This window comes from Notamacropus eugenii, chromosome 4 (assembly GCF_028372415.1).
Source record: "Notamacropus eugenii isolate mMacEug1 chromosome 4, mMacEug1.pri_v2, whole genome shotgun sequence".
Taxonomy (NCBI): Eukaryota; Metazoa; Chordata; class Mammalia; order Diprotodontia; family Macropodidae; genus Notamacropus; species Notamacropus eugenii.
The window spans coordinates 109611795-109630689 of record NC_092875.1 but is presented as its reverse complement, the minus strand read 5'-3'; the positions used below and the strand labels follow the sequence as shown (position 1 = coordinate 109630689).

The following is an 18895-nucleotide window of genomic DNA, read 5'->3' as shown; positions in this document are numbered from 1 at the left end:
GATGAATTTGTTCATTCCCAGTAACTTCCAAAGATCATCTAACTATAAATTGTTGTGTTATGAGTTGCGATCTGCATCAGTGGAGGAAGGGCCTACACTAATCAAATTACAAGTCCTTGACATGGTCAAATAACTGACAGAAGCAAATATTATGCTCACTTTAGGAATATCAGCATAGTAACATTTCCTCCTATGAGTAGTGGGAAAGTATACTTAAGCACTATTGTTTCCACATTTTTGAAACACAGAAGATAAGTTAAAATAAGGTCTTGCTTTCAGAACTTGAATGCCCCAAATCAAAGAATGGGTACTTTTGCATCTGAAGCTTTAACTTTCTTATCAAAGTATAAATGCTAAGCTCAGTAAAACCAGTCATTTCCCTTGTGTATTGACCGTACAGACTCAATTGAGTTAGATCCTCTTAGCTGTAGATTAAAAAATAAAAGAACATTGTACATAAGGAGATACATTGCTGTCACTTCTGCTTGTTAGTTTTTTCCTTCATTTTTCTTGTCCAACTGGAAATGTGAACATTATTAATTTGATTTATATGATAAATCAGATTAGCTTGTGACAGAAATACTAGCTATTGAAGTAACAAAAAATGAAACTTGTGCAAACTCTGAGAACATTCAATATGTTTTGTTCCTGATGTGAATTAGTCATTTTTATTGTACAAATGTGATCTCCCAGAAACATTGATTTTCTTCAGACTTGATCTGTATAGTAAATGTCATTGTCTTAAATTATATTTATGTTCCTACGTTTATAAATTACCCAGGTTTCCCTTTGCTAGCATGTGTTAGCCTTAGTTTTTTTGGTTATTTCTTAGTTTGAATTTGAATTTTCAGATATAATAATTCAGAGAATACTATTTTTATTATAATTAATGATTTAATGAGACTATGATTAAAATAGTCATTTTTTTCTCAGTATCACCATAGCTTATTTATACAGAATGTGTACTATCGTAATAGTTATGCTTAATCATAGTGTGCAGTATAATTTCAAAGACAGTATAAATTTTTGATATTTACTTTCCCAGATTCTATTCCTCAGGAATTCCTGGGGAAATGAAAATGTTTACAGTAGCACAGTAGTAGAATTTATGTAATGATAACACCTAATTTTTTTCATTCTTATGAAATTTTTGGATTTAGCTTTGTTTCCTTCAGGCAAAAAACCTCATAAACACAGACACAAGCGCAAAGGTAAATCCAAGTCAGTTTCGCCTCCCTTCCCCTGGCTGCCCTGTAGGAAAGTACATACCTAGCTTAAAATCAGGATGCTTTTAGATGATTTGTAGAATTGGACCAGAAGACTGTTCTATGTAGTTGTGAGCTTAGTGGCTATTCTTAACCTCTGCTGTAGCCGTAGTCTGTTTTTCCTCTTTTGTCCGTTCCTCCCTGTTTCTTTTCAAAATTCTTAGATATGTTTAATTTCAATTTAGCTGTTGCTTTTCTCTTTTTAAAAAATTAGTCTTTTCATCCAGTAGCTTGTCACATAGCTTCTGAAAATCTTAGTAGATATGAGTGTGTAAGAATTTTCCTGTTTCCTTAGGCTTCGCTGTTATCAAATGACTCAGTGGTACATGTTCACACACACACCCAATCTACTTAAAGTAAATAAAATGAGAAGATACAGTGACCCCCTTCAGGCCAAGTAATTATTCCATTGTCACTTCTTTCTTCAGGGAATTCTTGCAGCTTCGTATCGCTTTCTCATTCCCTTCTGTGTTTTACTTCTGAAACAATCAATGAATGATCATAGAATGTTAGAGCTACAAGGAACCTAATAAATCAGTCAGGTCAAAATACTCTTTTTCTAGTTAGGGAAACTGAGGCCCCATACAAGTAAAATTATTTGTTCAAGATCACATGGCTAGATGGTAACAGAGTAGGAAATAGAAACCGTGTTCCCTGATTATCACTGTATTATTCTTTTTAATATAGAAGTGTTTTTCATTATTTTCAGTAAGATTTTAAAGTATATTTTATAGTATTCTAATTATTTGAACTTTGGTAAACCAACAGAAACCTCTGAAAAACAAAATGTTAAAGTTGGAAGGGATCTTAGAGACCACCTCATGCAGTCTAAATGTGAATAAGAATCCCTTCTAGAAGTTACCGTAATTATTTGTTTGGAGACCCCTAATCAGGCAGCCCATTTACACTCTTTCTCCAGGCTAAATCTGACCATTTCTAGAATTGTCTTAAATCATCCTAAAATGGCATGATATTGAGCCATTTTACCATCCTGATCACCCTTCCCTGAAAATTTGCCTTCTAAAAAATTCAATTAAGAGCATAGTGCTTCCAGATGTGTTCCAAAAAAGATAGAATACAATGAGAATATAATTTTCTTAGTCTTGGACTTCTATAACCTAAGATTGCCTTAGGTTTTTCATGATTGTTTTGCAATTTTAACTCATATTGGGCTCTTAGACCTTCAAAACCCCAACTTCTTAGTCACATGAACTACTGTCTGTGTCTCCCCATTGTTGTATTTGCAACACTGATTGTTTATTCCTATTAAACTTTTTAATATGTTTGGTGAGATCTTTTTGAAGAGGTACCAGAGGCAGCTGGTGCCTCAGTGGATAAAGCACTGGGCATAGAATCAGGAAGATCTGAGTTCAAATTCAGCATCAGAGTGGCATTTCCTAGCTTTGGGCCCCCAGCAAGTCATTTAACCTCTGATTATCTGACAAAATGGATCCAGTGGAGAAGGAACTGGCAAACCACTCCAGTATCTTTGCCAAGAAAACCCCAAATGGGGTCACATAGAGTCAGACATGACTGAAACAACTGAACAACAACAAATGATAGCTCTCCTTCATAGCTTTGTGTCCTCTGAAGTTTTTAACATACATCTATACCTTTAACCAAATTATTAAGAGTGAAATAGCTCAAGGTCAAGCATAGATCCCTGGGCTGCTCCACTGGAGACCTTCCAAGTTGATGTCAAGTCACTAATTATAGCTCTGTAGGGCTGGCGATTCAAAATGCAAAATTACTTAACTCTATCATTTTGCTTTGCTAAAATTTAGGATATGTCTGTGAATATTTATCTTCGCAGCTTTTCTGGATTTTTATCATAATATTCTCTTTAACAGTATGTTCAGAATTTTACCATGAAATTTGTTTGGAATGCCTTTATTAAGTTCCTCCTTGGTGCAGCACACTGCACTTATATTCTACTTTGTATATTAATACTCTGTTTAGGTACAGGGAAGTATGTCCAAACTGCTTGAGTAATGAGAGCACTAATAACTAATACCTGAGCTATTCTTGCAGGAAGTCAAGAATTCCTGGTGTTGCAAGTGAAGGGAGAGTGCATTTTAGTCATGGAGGACAACCTATGCAAAGACTTAGGAGATGGGAGATGGGATTAAGTGTGAGGAATCTCTAGGTGTAGTCAGTTTGGCTGAAAAGTAAAGGACACAAAGGTGATCATTTTGAAACAGATCTGGAAGGATATGGGATCCAAGTTGTAGAGAATAAATACCAGACAAAAGACCATGACCCAGGTAGCGGAAGGCCACTGAACGTTTGTGAGTGCAGGAGTGATGTGGTCATACATGTGCTTAAGGAATATTAATTTGTTACCTGTGTGGAAGATGGAGTAAAGAAAGGAGAGTTTGGAAGAAGGAGCACAATCTGGGGGCTATTGTAGTACTCTGGGCTAGATATGTTAAGGTCTTAAATTAGTGTGGTGGCCTGGCAAGTGGAAAGCAGGGTGTAGATGCCATAGACGTCATGGACTAGAATTGCCAGGAGTTAGTAATTGATTGGATATGGGCAATAAGAGAGAAGGAAGTCAAAGGATGACAACATGGTTGAAATTTTGGATGAGTGGAAGGATGTAGATACCCTGTACAAGAAAAGGGTAGTTTGGAGGAAAAATATGATTGAAGGAATATGATGAATTCCATTTTGGACATGTTAAATTCAAGATTCTGATAGATCATCCAATTGATGGGACATACTCAGTTTGTAGTTTGCAATATGTAAGTACATACTTATTTACATAAATAGGTGTGGGCTAAATAAGTGGATGATTATCTGCATAGAAATAATACTTGAACCTATGGGTTGATGAGACTACCCAGAGAAATTGTAGAGAAAAAAGATGCCAGCCTATGCTAGATGTTTGAGAATAGGATGGGGAGCAGTAGTCAGGTGGTTACCCACGATATTATGAGGAAAGAACCAGATGATGAGGTCCCTCCTTCCCACCCCCACTCCAGGTCCTATGATAACTCTTAAACACTGACACCATAGGGCAGTGAGATCAATTTCCATGAAGCAGTGAGGCCAGATTCTGTGGAAAATTAGGGAACTGGAGTGGAGGTGGCTGGTAGAGATATCAGTGAGTTCTGCCAGGCATTTTTGTCAGTGAATAATTAATGGCCTACTGAAGTCAAACTTATACCTGATGCTAGCTCTATAGCACTATCCCAGTATAGTGGCAGGTATTGCCCATTTAAGAGATACCTTCCATGTGGAATTCAGTTCCAAAGGTCTGAGCCCCTGGTAGTACTGGCTCTACAATACCTTTTGTTCTGTGAAGCTGAGAATTTGTGTTGAATCTGAATCTTTTTTGGAGTGGGTCCTGTACTGCCTCAGATGTCCCGAGACTCTGTAAGTCTGTTGCCTATCTAAGGGGCAAAATAGTTTAGAAATCAAGTTGCAAAATATTATTGAGGAGTGGAACAGAGGGATAAATGAAGGACAATTCCAATGTTTTGAACCTCAGGTACTTAATATTAGCACAAAGCTCGCATATAGCAATTTGAATAGAGATTCCATTAAAATAAACAAGTAGTGGAGGGCTACCAAGCCCTATCTTAAGGATAAGTTGTAGGAGGTACATCCTCCCTGTAATAAAATATACAGTGTTATTTTGGACAAATTGTACTTAAAGTGATGTGATGGAATATAAACAAGTGAAATTATCCTTTGGGGAGAAAAGTGGGATTAGCTGTTGTTGGCTGAAAGATGAAGGCTAGATATAGAAGATCTCTACATAGATATGATGGTTGAAGCTATGAGAAAATCTAGAGTGGTCATCAGTCTAATAAGACAAAAGAACAGCACCAGGGCAATGGGAACACATTTATCAGGAAGAGAAGAAATTAAAAACATGAGAAATGAGACAAGTAAGTAATTCAAAAAGTTGAAAATACAATTCAGGTAGAGTTTAGTGTTTCAGAAGGGAGAATTTTCAAGAAAATAGGTTAATCACTGATCTCACAAGGTCGGAGAAGATGAGAACTAAGAAAATTTAAGAAGGAAGTTGTTAATGAATTTCGAGGGTACGGTTTTGCTAGTGTATGGTTGCAAGATATTAAAGGCTTAGTAGTCCTAAGGGCAAGGAAACTGGATATATGCTAAATTTTCGAAAAAATTTGACAGTGAAGGTAGGTTTAGGTGTGATCACCTTTGGCAGTGGTGCAAAAAAGTCCCTAGTGGCAGTGGGATAAAGATGGCTGTACCCATTCATAAGTTTAGTTCCTTCTTAAGTAAAAGATGGTATATAGTACTTTAAAAGACATGTTGTAACACAGAGGTCACATTTTAAGGATTTTGGTTTTCTTGTTGAGATTAGAATATGTCAAAGAATATCAAGGGCAGTTAGGTGGTGCAGTGGAGAGAGTCCTGGGCCTGGAGTCAGACTGATCTTCCTAAGTTCCAGTCTGACCCTCAGATGCTAGCTGTGTGATCTTGGGCAAGTCACTCCTCCCTGTTTTCCTCAGTTTCCTCATCTATAAAGTGAACTGGAGAAGGAAATGGCAAATCACTCCAGTATCCCTGCCAAGAAAACCCCAGAATAGGGTCATGAAGAGTTGCACATGACTGAAAAAGAACTTAACAGCCACAGCAACATATCAGGGCACTCACTAATACTAGAGCAGTTATGTTAACATCTTTCTTTGCCAGATTCTGGTTCAGTCATACTGGTTAAATCTCATAAAACGTTACTGTAAGTCTGAATGTAAAATACTTCCCTTTCTAGGGGAATATTTACTAAGGCACATGATTTGAAACCTTGCTCTTTAGAGCTAGGCAGATAAGACCATTTGTTGGTGTATAAAAACCAGCTATTGCATTAAGCCATACCTGAGAGTAATATAAATGCTTTCACCTCTCACCTGAGTGAAGAAAAATAAACAAGAGCTAGCTAGCTCTTGAGTTCCCTAATGTAGTCATTGGTTTATTTTTCATGCATGCCATGTGTATTAGATATGCCGTCATGCATATAATAGTTAAGTCTTCTTTCATTAACATTTTGGAGTTTTCAGGTTTTTACAGTTTATTTAATAATAATAGCTAATATTTATATAGTGCCTACTAGTGCTTTGAGCCTTAGAGATATTATCTCATGTGATCCTCAAAAGTACCTTATGATTTAGGTGCTAATTATTATATCTATTTTACAGATGAGGAAATTGAGTCAAACAGAGGTTAAATGACTTGCCTAGGATCACATAGCTAGTAAGTGCCTGTGGCTGGATTTGTATTTTACGTCTTCCTGATTCTAAATCTAGCATTCTATCCATTGTACCTCCTAGTTTCCCCTATTAATGAAATCATTTTCACATCCATCTTTTCTTATGTTGAATGTTTTTGCTTTTTGAAGGCTATGAAGAATGAACCTTTTTTATTACAAAATCTAGTAAAAATATTTTTTAGTTTAGGATCCCCTTCATACTCATCCCTTAGTCAGAAAGAATGTAAATATATAATTTGTGTATATTTTATTTTTTTCTGTAGAGGTAAAATTTAATTTTCAGATCAGTAGTCTTTCTATTAAATTATAGATCTTAGAATTTTTATATGCAGCTAAATAATTATTTTGTGAAGTTGCACAGAAGGAATGCTGTATACATAATTTAACTGTATAATTCTGCATTATAGTCTTAACTGAGAATTTTATCCATTGCTAAATTATTTTTCTTCTTAGTTCATTTGCAAATCTAGTCATTAGCTAAAGTAATTTTTATAGTTACTTAAAAATAGGTATGTGTATATACACATGAACACAAGGTGGCAGCAAAGTAATGGGTTCTAGGTCTTAATACTATTTCTGAAAGTTAAGTTATAGTAATATATTTCTAAAGAATAAAAAGGTAAACATTAGAGTGTACCTTTATACTTAGAGAATGTCTAAAACACAATGAGGAATGGAAAGAGAAAAGGGCATTTACAGAATAGAAGATGATTGTGTTGAACTTGAGGTAGTGATGCAAAGGATTTGGGGAAATAACTTTGTTTTTTTTATAATCAGGATACCGAGCCCAAGTGACTCCTGATAAATGCCATCTGAATTTTTTACAATTTAGTAAGAAATAAGAGTTCTTAGAGAATATATTATCACATTTTAATGAACTTTGAAAAAATAGGACCAGATCAAGCTGGCTCTGTTGGCTGTTATCAGTGGGAAAGTGTGTGCTTTGAGGAGCCTGTTTACTTTTATAAAAATGTTGTATTATGTTCTGCATGTATTTATACTTGAGCCTTTCCTCACTGGTCAAAAGAAAGATTATTATGTAATAGTTACCAGCCATAATTGTAAAAAAAGTTAATCATAAAATGGACTTAAAAAAATTTTTTTTTTCCTTTTCCTGAGTGAAAAGAATAAGGTTTTAAAAATAGAACAGCAGAGGTTCCCATTCCAGTTTTTTTGTTTGTTTATTTGCCCCTTTCATATCTTTCTTTTCCTGAGGTTCTTTGGCTTTTCTTTACCCAATTTTTACTTATATTAATTAGTTTGCTGAAAAAGAAAATTCTCCATACTGTTCTGTCTTTTTCTATTCTTTCTTCAAGTTGCCACCTCTAAACTAAAATTAGGTTTTTGATAGGGGTTATTTATTTTTGGTTTGGGGTTGAGGGAGAAGTTGTGGGTGGGGGTCCATCAATTTTTTTCCTAACTAGTTTGGAAATCCCTTTTAGTAGGATGTGTTGTGAATAAGATTTCATTACTTATTGTCAAGTCTTAATTCTTATGAGCCTTATTAAGTATAGGTCATGAATAGGGACTATAAACAGACTACAGACTGATTAAAAAGCTTTGAACACATATTTATCCAGTCTTTTTCTTGGTTCAACTTTTACAAATACAATGATTTTCCGACATTAACATTATAGTACATAGAAATGACAGAAAGACAGATTGAAAGGTCAAATTTAAACTGTTAAGTATCTTCCTTAGAAGATCAAGGGCATAATTTAAATTGGAGCACTTTGATAAGGTATCATGAAATGCTTATCACAGCGTAACTAGCAAATATTTCTTCATTGAACCTTCATTCATTTGACTAAGAAATATGTATTGATTAGCCTATTAAATGAAAGATATAGGTGGGTGCCATGGTAATACAAAGCTGTTCTTCAGTGGACCAGCATTATATACCAGGCAGTGGACAACGAACAAAATGCAATAGTCTCTACTTTTGAGGAATGTACATCTTTTGGGGGAGATGGTGTGTACATATATAAGGAGGTGAGTCTAGGTGAGAAGATAAGGACAATGCAGGGGGAACCTCAGGAAAGTAGTTTATGAATAACAACAGTATGCCCTAAGAGTTCTGACACAGAGATCACTTCTGTCTGTGCTAATCAATGAAGATTTAGTAAAGAAAAATGATATTTGTGCTAGCCTTTGAAGGATGTATAAAATTTCATTTGGTAGAGATGGGGGAACATTCTAGGTAAGGAAATAAAGAATGGAAGAAAAAAACATGGTCCCTGTCTTCAAGGAGCTCACTTTCTGAAATGAAATAGCTACGTGTATAGGACTCACATGGATTAGATGGAACACAACGTTAGAGGAGAGAACTTAAGTATTGTCTAGGTTTTCTTTTTGACTTTTCCTTTTGCCCAGAATGGTATCCTTTTCTTTCTTATCTGTTTCAATCAGTTCTTCAACATGTATTAGTCAACTGTTTATTTTGTCCAGAAAGACTGTATGATCCCTGAAAAGGAGACATGGAAGTTATTTAAGGAGAGGTCATATCTTCTGTCCTGTGCCTAAAAATCATTACCAGAGCTTTTATCAGAGGAACAGTTTATTCTAGTATGAGCTGGACCTTTGAAATCCCTTCCAACTCTGAGATACAAAGAAGCAGGATAATCTGATGTCTGTTGTTTCAACCAAAAGAAGAGAGTAGTGGTTATCACTTTTCATGCTGCCAATATGAAGAAGCATAGCAAAGCATTTAGCAAGTAGGAGGTCATTTATGACTTTCAAGAAACAGATTCAGAAGAGTGGTAGAAATGAAAGTCGATATATAATTGGTTAAAAAAAAACATAGATAATTGCAAGATCTTGAAAAATGTGTGGCAAATGAAGTGGATGTAGCCAGCATGTTTAGAATATTGAATCTCCAAGAAGTTTGACTGATGAAAAAAAATGAAACTAGGATGGTAGGTAGAGAGCAGCATGAGAACTAGGGGGGGACTAATTGCATTTAATCAGACAGGCAACATCTACATGTGTAGCTATATGCAAGATACATTCAGAGTGAGTGGAAAATAACCTTAGAGAGGCTGAATAATTGTCTGTTTCCTGTTTTTGTGCCTCTATCAAGTATACCAGTGATTAGATTCTCTGCAGTAACCAGAAGATAGGATTGGTGAAAGTTAGACTCTATGAAAAAGACTGATATACTCAGAAAAGTTAATTAAAACAATCGAAGATGAAAATGAGGCTTATAATTTCCACTGAGAAACTTGGATGACATTTGATTTCATACAAAAAAGGGGGGGGAAATCCTGAAATTTGCATTTGTTTGAATAGCATGTAAAAATCTTAATTCAACATTTTCATTCCCCAATTAATTTTGCAATTAAGAAATTTGTAGATTTAACATTAACAGAATAGTTAATGTTGACCACTAGCTAAAGTTAATAAATGTCAAAGATAATATGACCATAATTAAGTAAAGGCAAGTTAAAGAAAAAAAAGTACCCCATAGAAGGGAAAGGACTAGCTACAAGGGGGAGAAGATTCCTGATTAAGAGGTGGAGGTAAAGAAAGGAAAACATTCCAGGCATGAAGAACAGCCAGTACAAAGGCCCAGAGATTAGAGATGGAGTTGTCTGTATGAAGAATAATAGTAGGCCAGCAAAACTAGATGGTAAGAAGACTGTAAAGGCAGCAATGGACCATGTTGTGAATAAGTTTATATACTACAGAGAGTTTATTTTTGATCTTAAAGGCAATAGGGAATCACTGGAGTATGTTAAGTAGGGGGTTGACATGATTAAGCCCACACTCTCTAAAAATTACTGTAGGAGTTGTATGGAGGACAGACTGGATTAGAGGAAAAGTTGAGGCAGAAGGGCAGTTAATAGTCTTGTAAATAGTTAAGATGAAAGGTAATTAGGGGCAAGGTCCTTGCAGAAGACAAGCTAAGAGTTGATGAGGGCCTATTCTGCGATAGCGGCTTTGTGAGTGGAGAGAAGGCTTTTTATATCAGATATGCTGTAGAAAAAGAAACAACAGTGAGAGTGTGGAGGTGAATATCACACTAGGATCGCAAACCTTGATTACTGGAAGGATGGTGATACTCTCAATCGCAGTAGGAAAATAAAGAAAAGCTATGGGCTTAAGTAGGGGGGAGAATACTGAAATCTGTTTTGGAGATAGATATGGTTGAATGTGGAGGAAAATATTAAAAACTAGAGAAGAGGGGATGGTGAAGTACAAAGCTTGTAACCCACCGTGTTTAACAAATATTTTCTTGAACTTTCTTTTTTTATATTTTTTCTAGGTAGAGAATATTAGTACTCTTAAGTATAAAAACAAGATTAAAAATAAAAATTGAATTTTGTTTGTGATGGAAAAAAAATCTACCATTTTTTCTAGATGAAGATCGACTTTCCAGACGGAAAAGCATTGTGGACACTGTATCCATTCAGGTGGACATTTTACCAGGCAACAACCCTGTTGAAGATGTGGTAAGTTACTGAAAGTTAACCTGGGAGCTTTGTTTTGAGGCAATCATTTTTTTTTCAGTTTTTGTCCCCTAATGCCCTTAAACAGAAAATTACCAATGACCTATTTTCAAATGAAATAAATAGTATGCCAACTCAGCCTTTAAATAAAGGTCGTTGAAATTACTTAGGCTTAAACCTTTTAATGTTGCAAAGTACTTTTATACATTTGTATTGCATAGTTTTAATTTTTTTAAAATACCTTTTGTTTTTACAGTACCATAACTTCCCAATAATTCTTTTTCTCTACCTTCTCCGGTTGATAAAGCCTTACCTTATGATAAAGAAATAAAGTAGAAAGAGGGAGAAAAAAACAGTTCAGCAAAAATAATCAGTACATCACTCATGTCCAACAGTAGATAGATAGATAGATAGATAGATAGATAGACAGACAGACAGAGATGGATTGAGATATATATATATATAGATATATATATACACATGCATGCATACATACATACATATATAGATATATAGAGAGAGTTTTACTTCCATAGTGAAGTGGATATAGATATCTCTTCTTTGGGATCAAGCTTAGATAAGATATGATTGGTATAGTATCTTTTTATTATACTTTTATTATACTTCACCAATCAATTGAGTTGTATGCTTTTTAGATCATATTTCCCTGCTAAAACAATTTAAACTTTATAACTATGCCATGATGGAGACTGTACTAAGAAATAAAGTGTTGTACCTATAACATATCACATAATATATAAGATTATTTTATTTAACATGTACTAGCCACAGATAGAATTATTTCATGTGGTTAAGATAACACATTCAGCAAAATTTTTTCACTCTTGGAAAATTATAGCTTTGACTTCAGTGTTATCAAATAACCCCCAAAAGCCCTTAGTCTAGATTATTTTAGAAATTGATTTATTTGAAATAATCATATCAGTGCTTGCCCCCTATTTTGGGGAATATGATAGCACCACTATGTAACTACTCAATTTTCACTTAATCACTATATTTAGTCATCCATCCAAGAAAATCATAATAGTCAAATAGAAATAGAAGCTGTCAAAATATTTTCTCCATTTTTATGCAAAAATGTGTTGTTCTTAAAAATTGTTTACCCCTGAGAAACCTTGTTGTTCATTTACACAAACCAAAGCATTGAAAAGGATATGTATCAAAACAGGAAAGCACGTCACCTAAAATCACTTCTCATGTTACTATGTGGCTGCTCTCACATCTTGAGGTTTCGTGATAGTTGATTTATGTTGAGAGTTGATTTCTCAGACCCCACTGTGGTAGCTAGGGAGAGCAGTGGTTGGTTTGTATTATCCATGCTACTTTCACTAAGTAGAAATAGTCAGTGACTGGTTTCAGTCTTATTCTGATATCTCCATCTGGCATTGACATGATTAGGTTTTTGAAAGCCATGCCAGTGAAGAGCAAGCTCGATCAGATTCTACCAACTGGGAAATAAATGCAGCATATATGGTTCCTATCATGGGCTGTTAGTCTGTCATCCTAAGACCAACTTAGTTCAGATTGACAACAGGGTGCTGACTTTTTTTAATGAAACTAACAGGTCTTAAAAACACTCTTATCATGTCAAAGAGGGATTGTGATCCACATCAGTGATGCATTTCCAAGTATTAAAATGAGACTCTTGGCTATCAAGGGCAATTTATTTTATTATCTAATTGGATTTAGTCAGAAATCTCCTCTCTCCACTCCACTTGAAGATTTTTCTTCTTTAAAGCTAGTAGTCACTTAATCTCCCTTTAGCAATTGTAGCACATAATGTCTCTTCTTTGGTGTTTATTTATCTGATTGCTGATACTCACCTCTCTTGGATTGTTTACTTTGGCCTTCATATATAATAGGTTTTATTTTATCAAATACAAAGCCATCCTAAGAAACGTTATTCTTCATACTTCATTTTTAATTGCTACTTTTCATAGATACTACCTTTTTATATACAGCACTTTTAGCTGATATTACTGAATTAATCTGTAAACTGATCTGAGAAGTCCATTTCGTAGAGATATTGCATGAAATATTCACATGGGGGGATGGTACTTCATTGTTTTTCAACAGAAGATGAATTTTACATTAAAAGGCATTTATTACCATGTGTTCCCATTTGAAGCTCCTGTACTGCAAACTTGGTTCTGTATTGCTACAGTAAAGGCAAACAAGTGTCATCCAGGGCATCTGAATAGTCGAGTATACTACAATATTAGATTCAGCTGAACCAAACTCCAGCCTCAAATTTATTCACCAGGACAGCATTCAACATAACACATATTGGAAATGTTTGCTCTAATACAAGGTAACAATACAGAGTTTCCAGCTAGGTAGTAAATATCAAAATTTTAAAACCATGGAAAATGGGAAATAGATGGATTCTAGAAACCAGATTGATAAGCTTGTTCTTTATGCCTTGCACAATTCTAGAATGGATCTGTGAGCATTTAGAACAAATAGAGCTAATCACTAGGAATCCATATGGGCTGATATCATTTTCTTATACTAATTTATCTTTAGTTTTACAGGATATTTAATAAAATACCTTTCTGTATCCTTATAGACAAGATAGTTTTCTTCACCCATTCTAGTCCCACTGGTGTACTTCATATTCCCTGTACATGGCATTCGCTCTCCCACTGCCTGGTCTCTGCACACACTTCTGTGCTTAGAATGTTCTCCCTCTTCACATCTGCCTCACCAGAATTCCAAGTCCTTTTCAAGGGCCACCAATGCTTCCATGCTCCCTTCTGTTGGTAAGGCTTGGCCATTCTCTCCTCTGTCCACTTGCAAAAAAAATTTCCTTTGTATATGTTTTGTATTGAGAGTAAGTAGAGCATAGTAACTAACACATTAGCTGTATTGCTCTGGGTAACTCATTTAATGTGTCAGACCTCTAGGCAACTGCCTGAGAAGAGAAGCTGCAGAGAAGGTACCAAACCTGCATGAATCAAGGGGGTTTCCTCATCTGATGCGTCTTTCTTACAACCCTGAAATCACAAGGTCAATCTTTCATCCAAATTTTATATTGATTCATCTATACACACATTTTCCTTCCAATAGACTATAGTTAAATATTCTAACAGATCACATCCATTTTTAAAAAAATAAAAAAAGGTGATTCTTACGAATAATGTGTGTGTGTGTATGTACATGTATGTGTGTGGCAGCCATGATAGTCTCAGTGTCAAGAGGACCTGAATTTATGCCTCACTGCTAATACATACTGCACACGTCTGTGGCCCTAGACAAAATACTTACCCTTGCAGTGTCTTAGTAGCTAAATTTCAGAGGAAGCACTGGTTTGAATATGTTTATCAGTTTCCTGATATATGTAAATCAGTTTCCTTACCAAGAGTTGTCTATATCAGTAAAATCAGATCTTGTAATACATACACACACACACATATACACATACACAATCAGTTTACTTGCAGGTAAAGGCTTTTATCATAATGTTAAATTTATGAATAGATCTTACATTCATGGATTTTGTCACATTACAAGTTCTATTTTCCTAGGGTGATAAAGATTACTTTCAGCATTCTTTTTGGTTATTTTGGAGTGTCACTTTTTCCAGCAGTTTCAGTCCCTGAATTATTTTGTCAGCCCTTACTATGCTATTATTTTTTAGTTGACTTTAGTTTACATTAAAGTGACTAAGTTGAACTGCCTTAAAATAAAAGAAGTAGGTTAGTGAAATGGAGCAGTCTATAAAAGAATAATAATTTAACTTTAACGTACAATTAGAGAAGCTACTGTCTCTGTTTTCCCCAAGCTCACATATACCATCCTGATGCATAGTTTGAATAAACAACTGTGGATATAATTTTCTTTTGCCATATATGATCAGAACTTGGCTTATAAAAAAGAAACTACTGCTTGATTCTCTTGCTTGATTTTCCATTTTCAGGAACTTCTATTTCCTGTTGCCTCATTTCCCATCCACCATTTTTCAAAAAGAACACAAGGAGGGTTGTAGTCAACTCTTGATGAAGAGAGGCATTATATGAAGTATAAGTTATTTTGCTTTTGAGTAAATATATTTTTCTACCCTATATATTTAAGCAATTTGACTTAACATGTATTTTAAGAATAGAAACCTTTGAACATCCTTTGGAAAATTAATCTTTTCAAATGAGATTTACTTATGTGAAGAAAAAATTATTTCAAAGATCTTCAAATCAAATGAACAGATATTTGAGTCTTTACTGTCAATTAGTCACTCTGTCAGGTCCCTCAAGCAAGTTACATTCTATTATGGAATTCTCTTCTGCATCTGATTCTTACCAAAAGAAGAACTTGGTACTACAGTAGAGATCATGGACACCTTGCGGGGAGAGTGATTGACCACTCTCTCCTAACTAGTTGAGTTTGTGATAGAGAAAATCTGGTCATGTGTCTCAAATAGATTATATTTCAGAGGGCTCAAAGGAAATCTTAAGTAGGGTCCTGAGGACCAAAGTTCTATAGTATAAATCATCCCAGCAGAGATGGAAAACTGTTAAGAATGATATTTGTAAGGTACATAAAAAGGAAAATTGTATTTCAGTGAGAGAAGGCTGATCTTAGAAGAATGACATGAGGAGTGCAAATAAAATGAGCCAAGGAAGATGAAGAAAACTAAAAATTGTGTAATTCACACTTTGCTTCTCTTTTTCTCTGCCAAGAAGAATTACCTTTGCTCTAGAAAGAACACACTGAAAATAGCCAGTTAGGGGGTTGATATCTGGGATAAGCAAGAACAGAATTACCAGTTGTGTAGGCCAATGAACTTTACTTTGGTTTCTGGCAAAATTCTATAATGTATTGCTAGTGAGCTCGTTAAAAGAAAAGGAAAAAACAAGCTGCAATCACAAAGAGCCAACACGGAACCAGTATTGCCAGATTAATTCCTTTTTTCCTAACCGGTTTCCTAAATTGATAGATCAGGGTATTGATGTAGATATAGTTTACCTGGATTTTTTAAGTAAGGCTTTTGATAAATCACATGATGGTTCATTGACCAAATTCAGAATATTCATGGTAACAAGTCACTTTGGAAAGATATTTCCAATAGAGCACTCCTGGGGTCTGTTCTCAACCTCATACTATTTAGCTTTTTTCTTTTTTTTTATCAATCAGTGATTTGGATAAAGATATTGATAAGACCCTTATCAAATTTGCAGGTGGTCAAAGAGAGGAGAGATAGCTAACATGCTAGATGCTGTACCATGCAGTCTGTTGAAGGAACGGGGAACATTTAGACTGAAGAAGAGAAGACTCGGGTGGAATGTTATTGCTGTCTTCAAGTACTGAAAAGGCTACCATGCAAATTAGTTTTGTGTTTGGCCCAACAGGGCAGAGCTAGAGGCAGTGCATGGAAGTTATCAAGGGTCTATGTAGGCAAAAACTTCCTAACTCTGAGATCTGTAAGTAGACTGGTCTTCTTCAGCAGCTAGTTAGTTTTTTCCCCCTCACTGGAAGGGAAAGTCTAAATAATCATTCTTAGGTATATTGTAATAAGGATTCCTTTTTTTAGGTAGAAGCTGAACTACCTGACCACTGAAGTCCTTTCCACCTCCTGTGAGGGTGATATGTTTCAGAAACTTTCAGTGGAAATATTAGGATTGTCTTTTCATGCTTCCCTAGAGTCAGGATGCCTTGGGATAAATAAAAATGTGAGGAATTCTGGATTTAGATATAGTCAGACTTATAGGCATATTTCCTGCATATTGAGAAAACTAACCTGTCCAAAATCCCAGTAATTACAGGATCTTGTGTTTCTACTAAAAAACATATGAAGGTCTGCTTTTACTTTATTGAATACAACAGTAAATGTAGAAATATCATAAATTGGATCATTTGCATTTTTTCTTGGCAGAATGACATCATAGCATTGTGAATAGAGAGAGCTGGCCTCAGAATCAGGATGGCCTGGGTTCAGATCCTGTCTCTGACCCAAACTGACTGCCTCACCTTTGGCAGTCACTTGGTCTTTCAGTGCTCTAGCAGACTCTTTGGCTGCAAATTACAGAACAGCTGTTAGTCTGCACTGGTAGAGGAAATTTCATTATGGGTCAGCTGCTTATATTGATGAAACGTTTGTGATATTAAAGATAAGATAAATCATGGGCCTCCCTTGTATCTTTCAGTTTTCTTGAAGAATATACATGGAATTAGAGAAATTTTTGCTTAAATATGCTTATTACTTACTGGAAATAGTCTTTCAACTATTTATAATTTAGGGGTTTGGATGTCTTAATTATACTTGTTAAAGTCACTTAAGAGTCTGTCTGGAACAAGAGGGGATGGTAAGCAAGGTAGGCATGATGAAGACCACTCATAGGCAGAATGAACTGTGCTACCTTTTTAGGAACTTGTCACTTGGCCTTGAAACTATAGTTCCTTCGAGGAGATGGCTGGAGGGGAGATGTCAGTTTAGAAATTCACCAGGTCTTTTTACCTTATTGAAGAATGACTGACAGTAAACATAAGCCTTCAGTGGTTTGCCCAGTAAGAGAGTTCGTTGAGCTAACAGTACCACAGTATTTACTTAGAGGATATAAGGATCCCTGGGGAGAAGATGGGGTTGACAGAACTAAAAGTATTATAACAAATGGTGATGAATCTCTCTTCAGGATTAAACTGGAGAGTGGAGATTGTGACCCAAAAGAGGGATCTGAAAGAAGTAGGGAAGCTGTAAGTATGAGAACTAGGAGAAAGCTAGAATAACAGGAAAAGCCACTGCTTCATGCCTATGCATTGGAATGTTTTGACTTTGATAGGTTGTTCTGCCCTTAGGGAATATCACATTAATAAAAAAAAAAAATTTTAGAACTGTACCTTCATTTGTATAATCATCTTTGGGGACAGGATACCTTATATTCCAGCAGTAGTCAGTGATCATAAATATATATCCTACCCACAAGCACAAAGGCATTCTGTGCCAGACATAGAGCACCTCCAATCAATAAATCTTGTGCTCTGAATTGACTAACCATGTGAGCTTTCCATTTACAGTGAAGGTTCCTAATTAAACAAAGAGCTAGTACTACTAGCAGTTGCTAAATAAATTCTCTAGCTTCTCTTTTGCTCTTTATGGCGTTGTGTGATTTAAGAAAAGGAAAAGAAGAAACAAACCTTGAATACTGTGAGATCACTTATAACTGGATTACATTGATATTTATAGTAGTATCTGCCACAAATGATTTCTGTTTAAATCATTTTTTTCCAGGTCACTGCCACTGAAGAAATAACCTTTGAAGCACTGAAAAAAGCAATTGGTGAGATTTGGAGAATTTTTATTTTTTCTACTAATTCTTAAATTCAGCTTTATGTTGGTCCTTGTTTTAGATGTCAGAATTTGTTTGCCGAGTCATTTCAGTTTTGTGTTCCACTCTCTGCCTCTAGATGTTCAACCTAGAAGCCCTTAGATGTCAGGAGAAAGAAGCAAATAGTACTATTTTACTTTCTTGTTAGACATAGAGGTGATTGGGAGCTACTTTGTTTAAGCCTCTTAAATTATTTTCTCAATATTGGGATGGTTTTCCCTTTTAAATATTATGACTTTTCAAAGAAAAGTTATTAAAACATTTTCCATTGATAGTAGTAATAACAATAGCTAGCATTTGTGGGTCATTTTAAGGTTTACAAGTGACTGGATGTTTATCTCATTTAATCTTCATAACCCCATGTAGAAGTAGGAATATTGATCTCTATAATAGTGGGGATAAATTATTATCTCTGTTTTATGTAAGAGAAAGTTGAGGCTTATGATTACTTGCCCATGATAATACAACTAACAGATACAAGGTTTGGATTTGACCCTAGCTAAATATACCTAATTTTAAGTTTAGCAATCCTTTTATTATACCACACTGCCTCTAAGCTACCACTTACCAAGAAGTCAGACTTCTAACAACTCT

General features: G+C 35.2%; 1 protein-coding gene across 4 annotated transcripts in view; it reads left to right on the top strand.

The window, feature by feature from the left end:
- EFR3A (EFR3 homolog A) overlaps nucleotides 1–18895 on the top strand; it is a 137846-nt gene that overhangs the window by 106884 nt on the left and 12067 nt on the right. For 3 of the 4 annotated variants that reach the window (XM_072603056.1, XM_072603057.1, XM_072603055.1), the window contains 2 exons: nucleotides 10873–10964; nucleotides 18205–18253. In XM_072603056.1, the coding sequence (XP_072459157.1) occupies nucleotides 10873–10964; nucleotides 18205–18253 (141 nt within the window). Of the gene's footprint in view, nucleotides 1–10872; nucleotides 10965–13110; nucleotides 13250–18204; nucleotides 18254–18895 lie in introns of those variants that run through there. The other variant, XM_072603058.1, reaches the window with a different exon arrangement.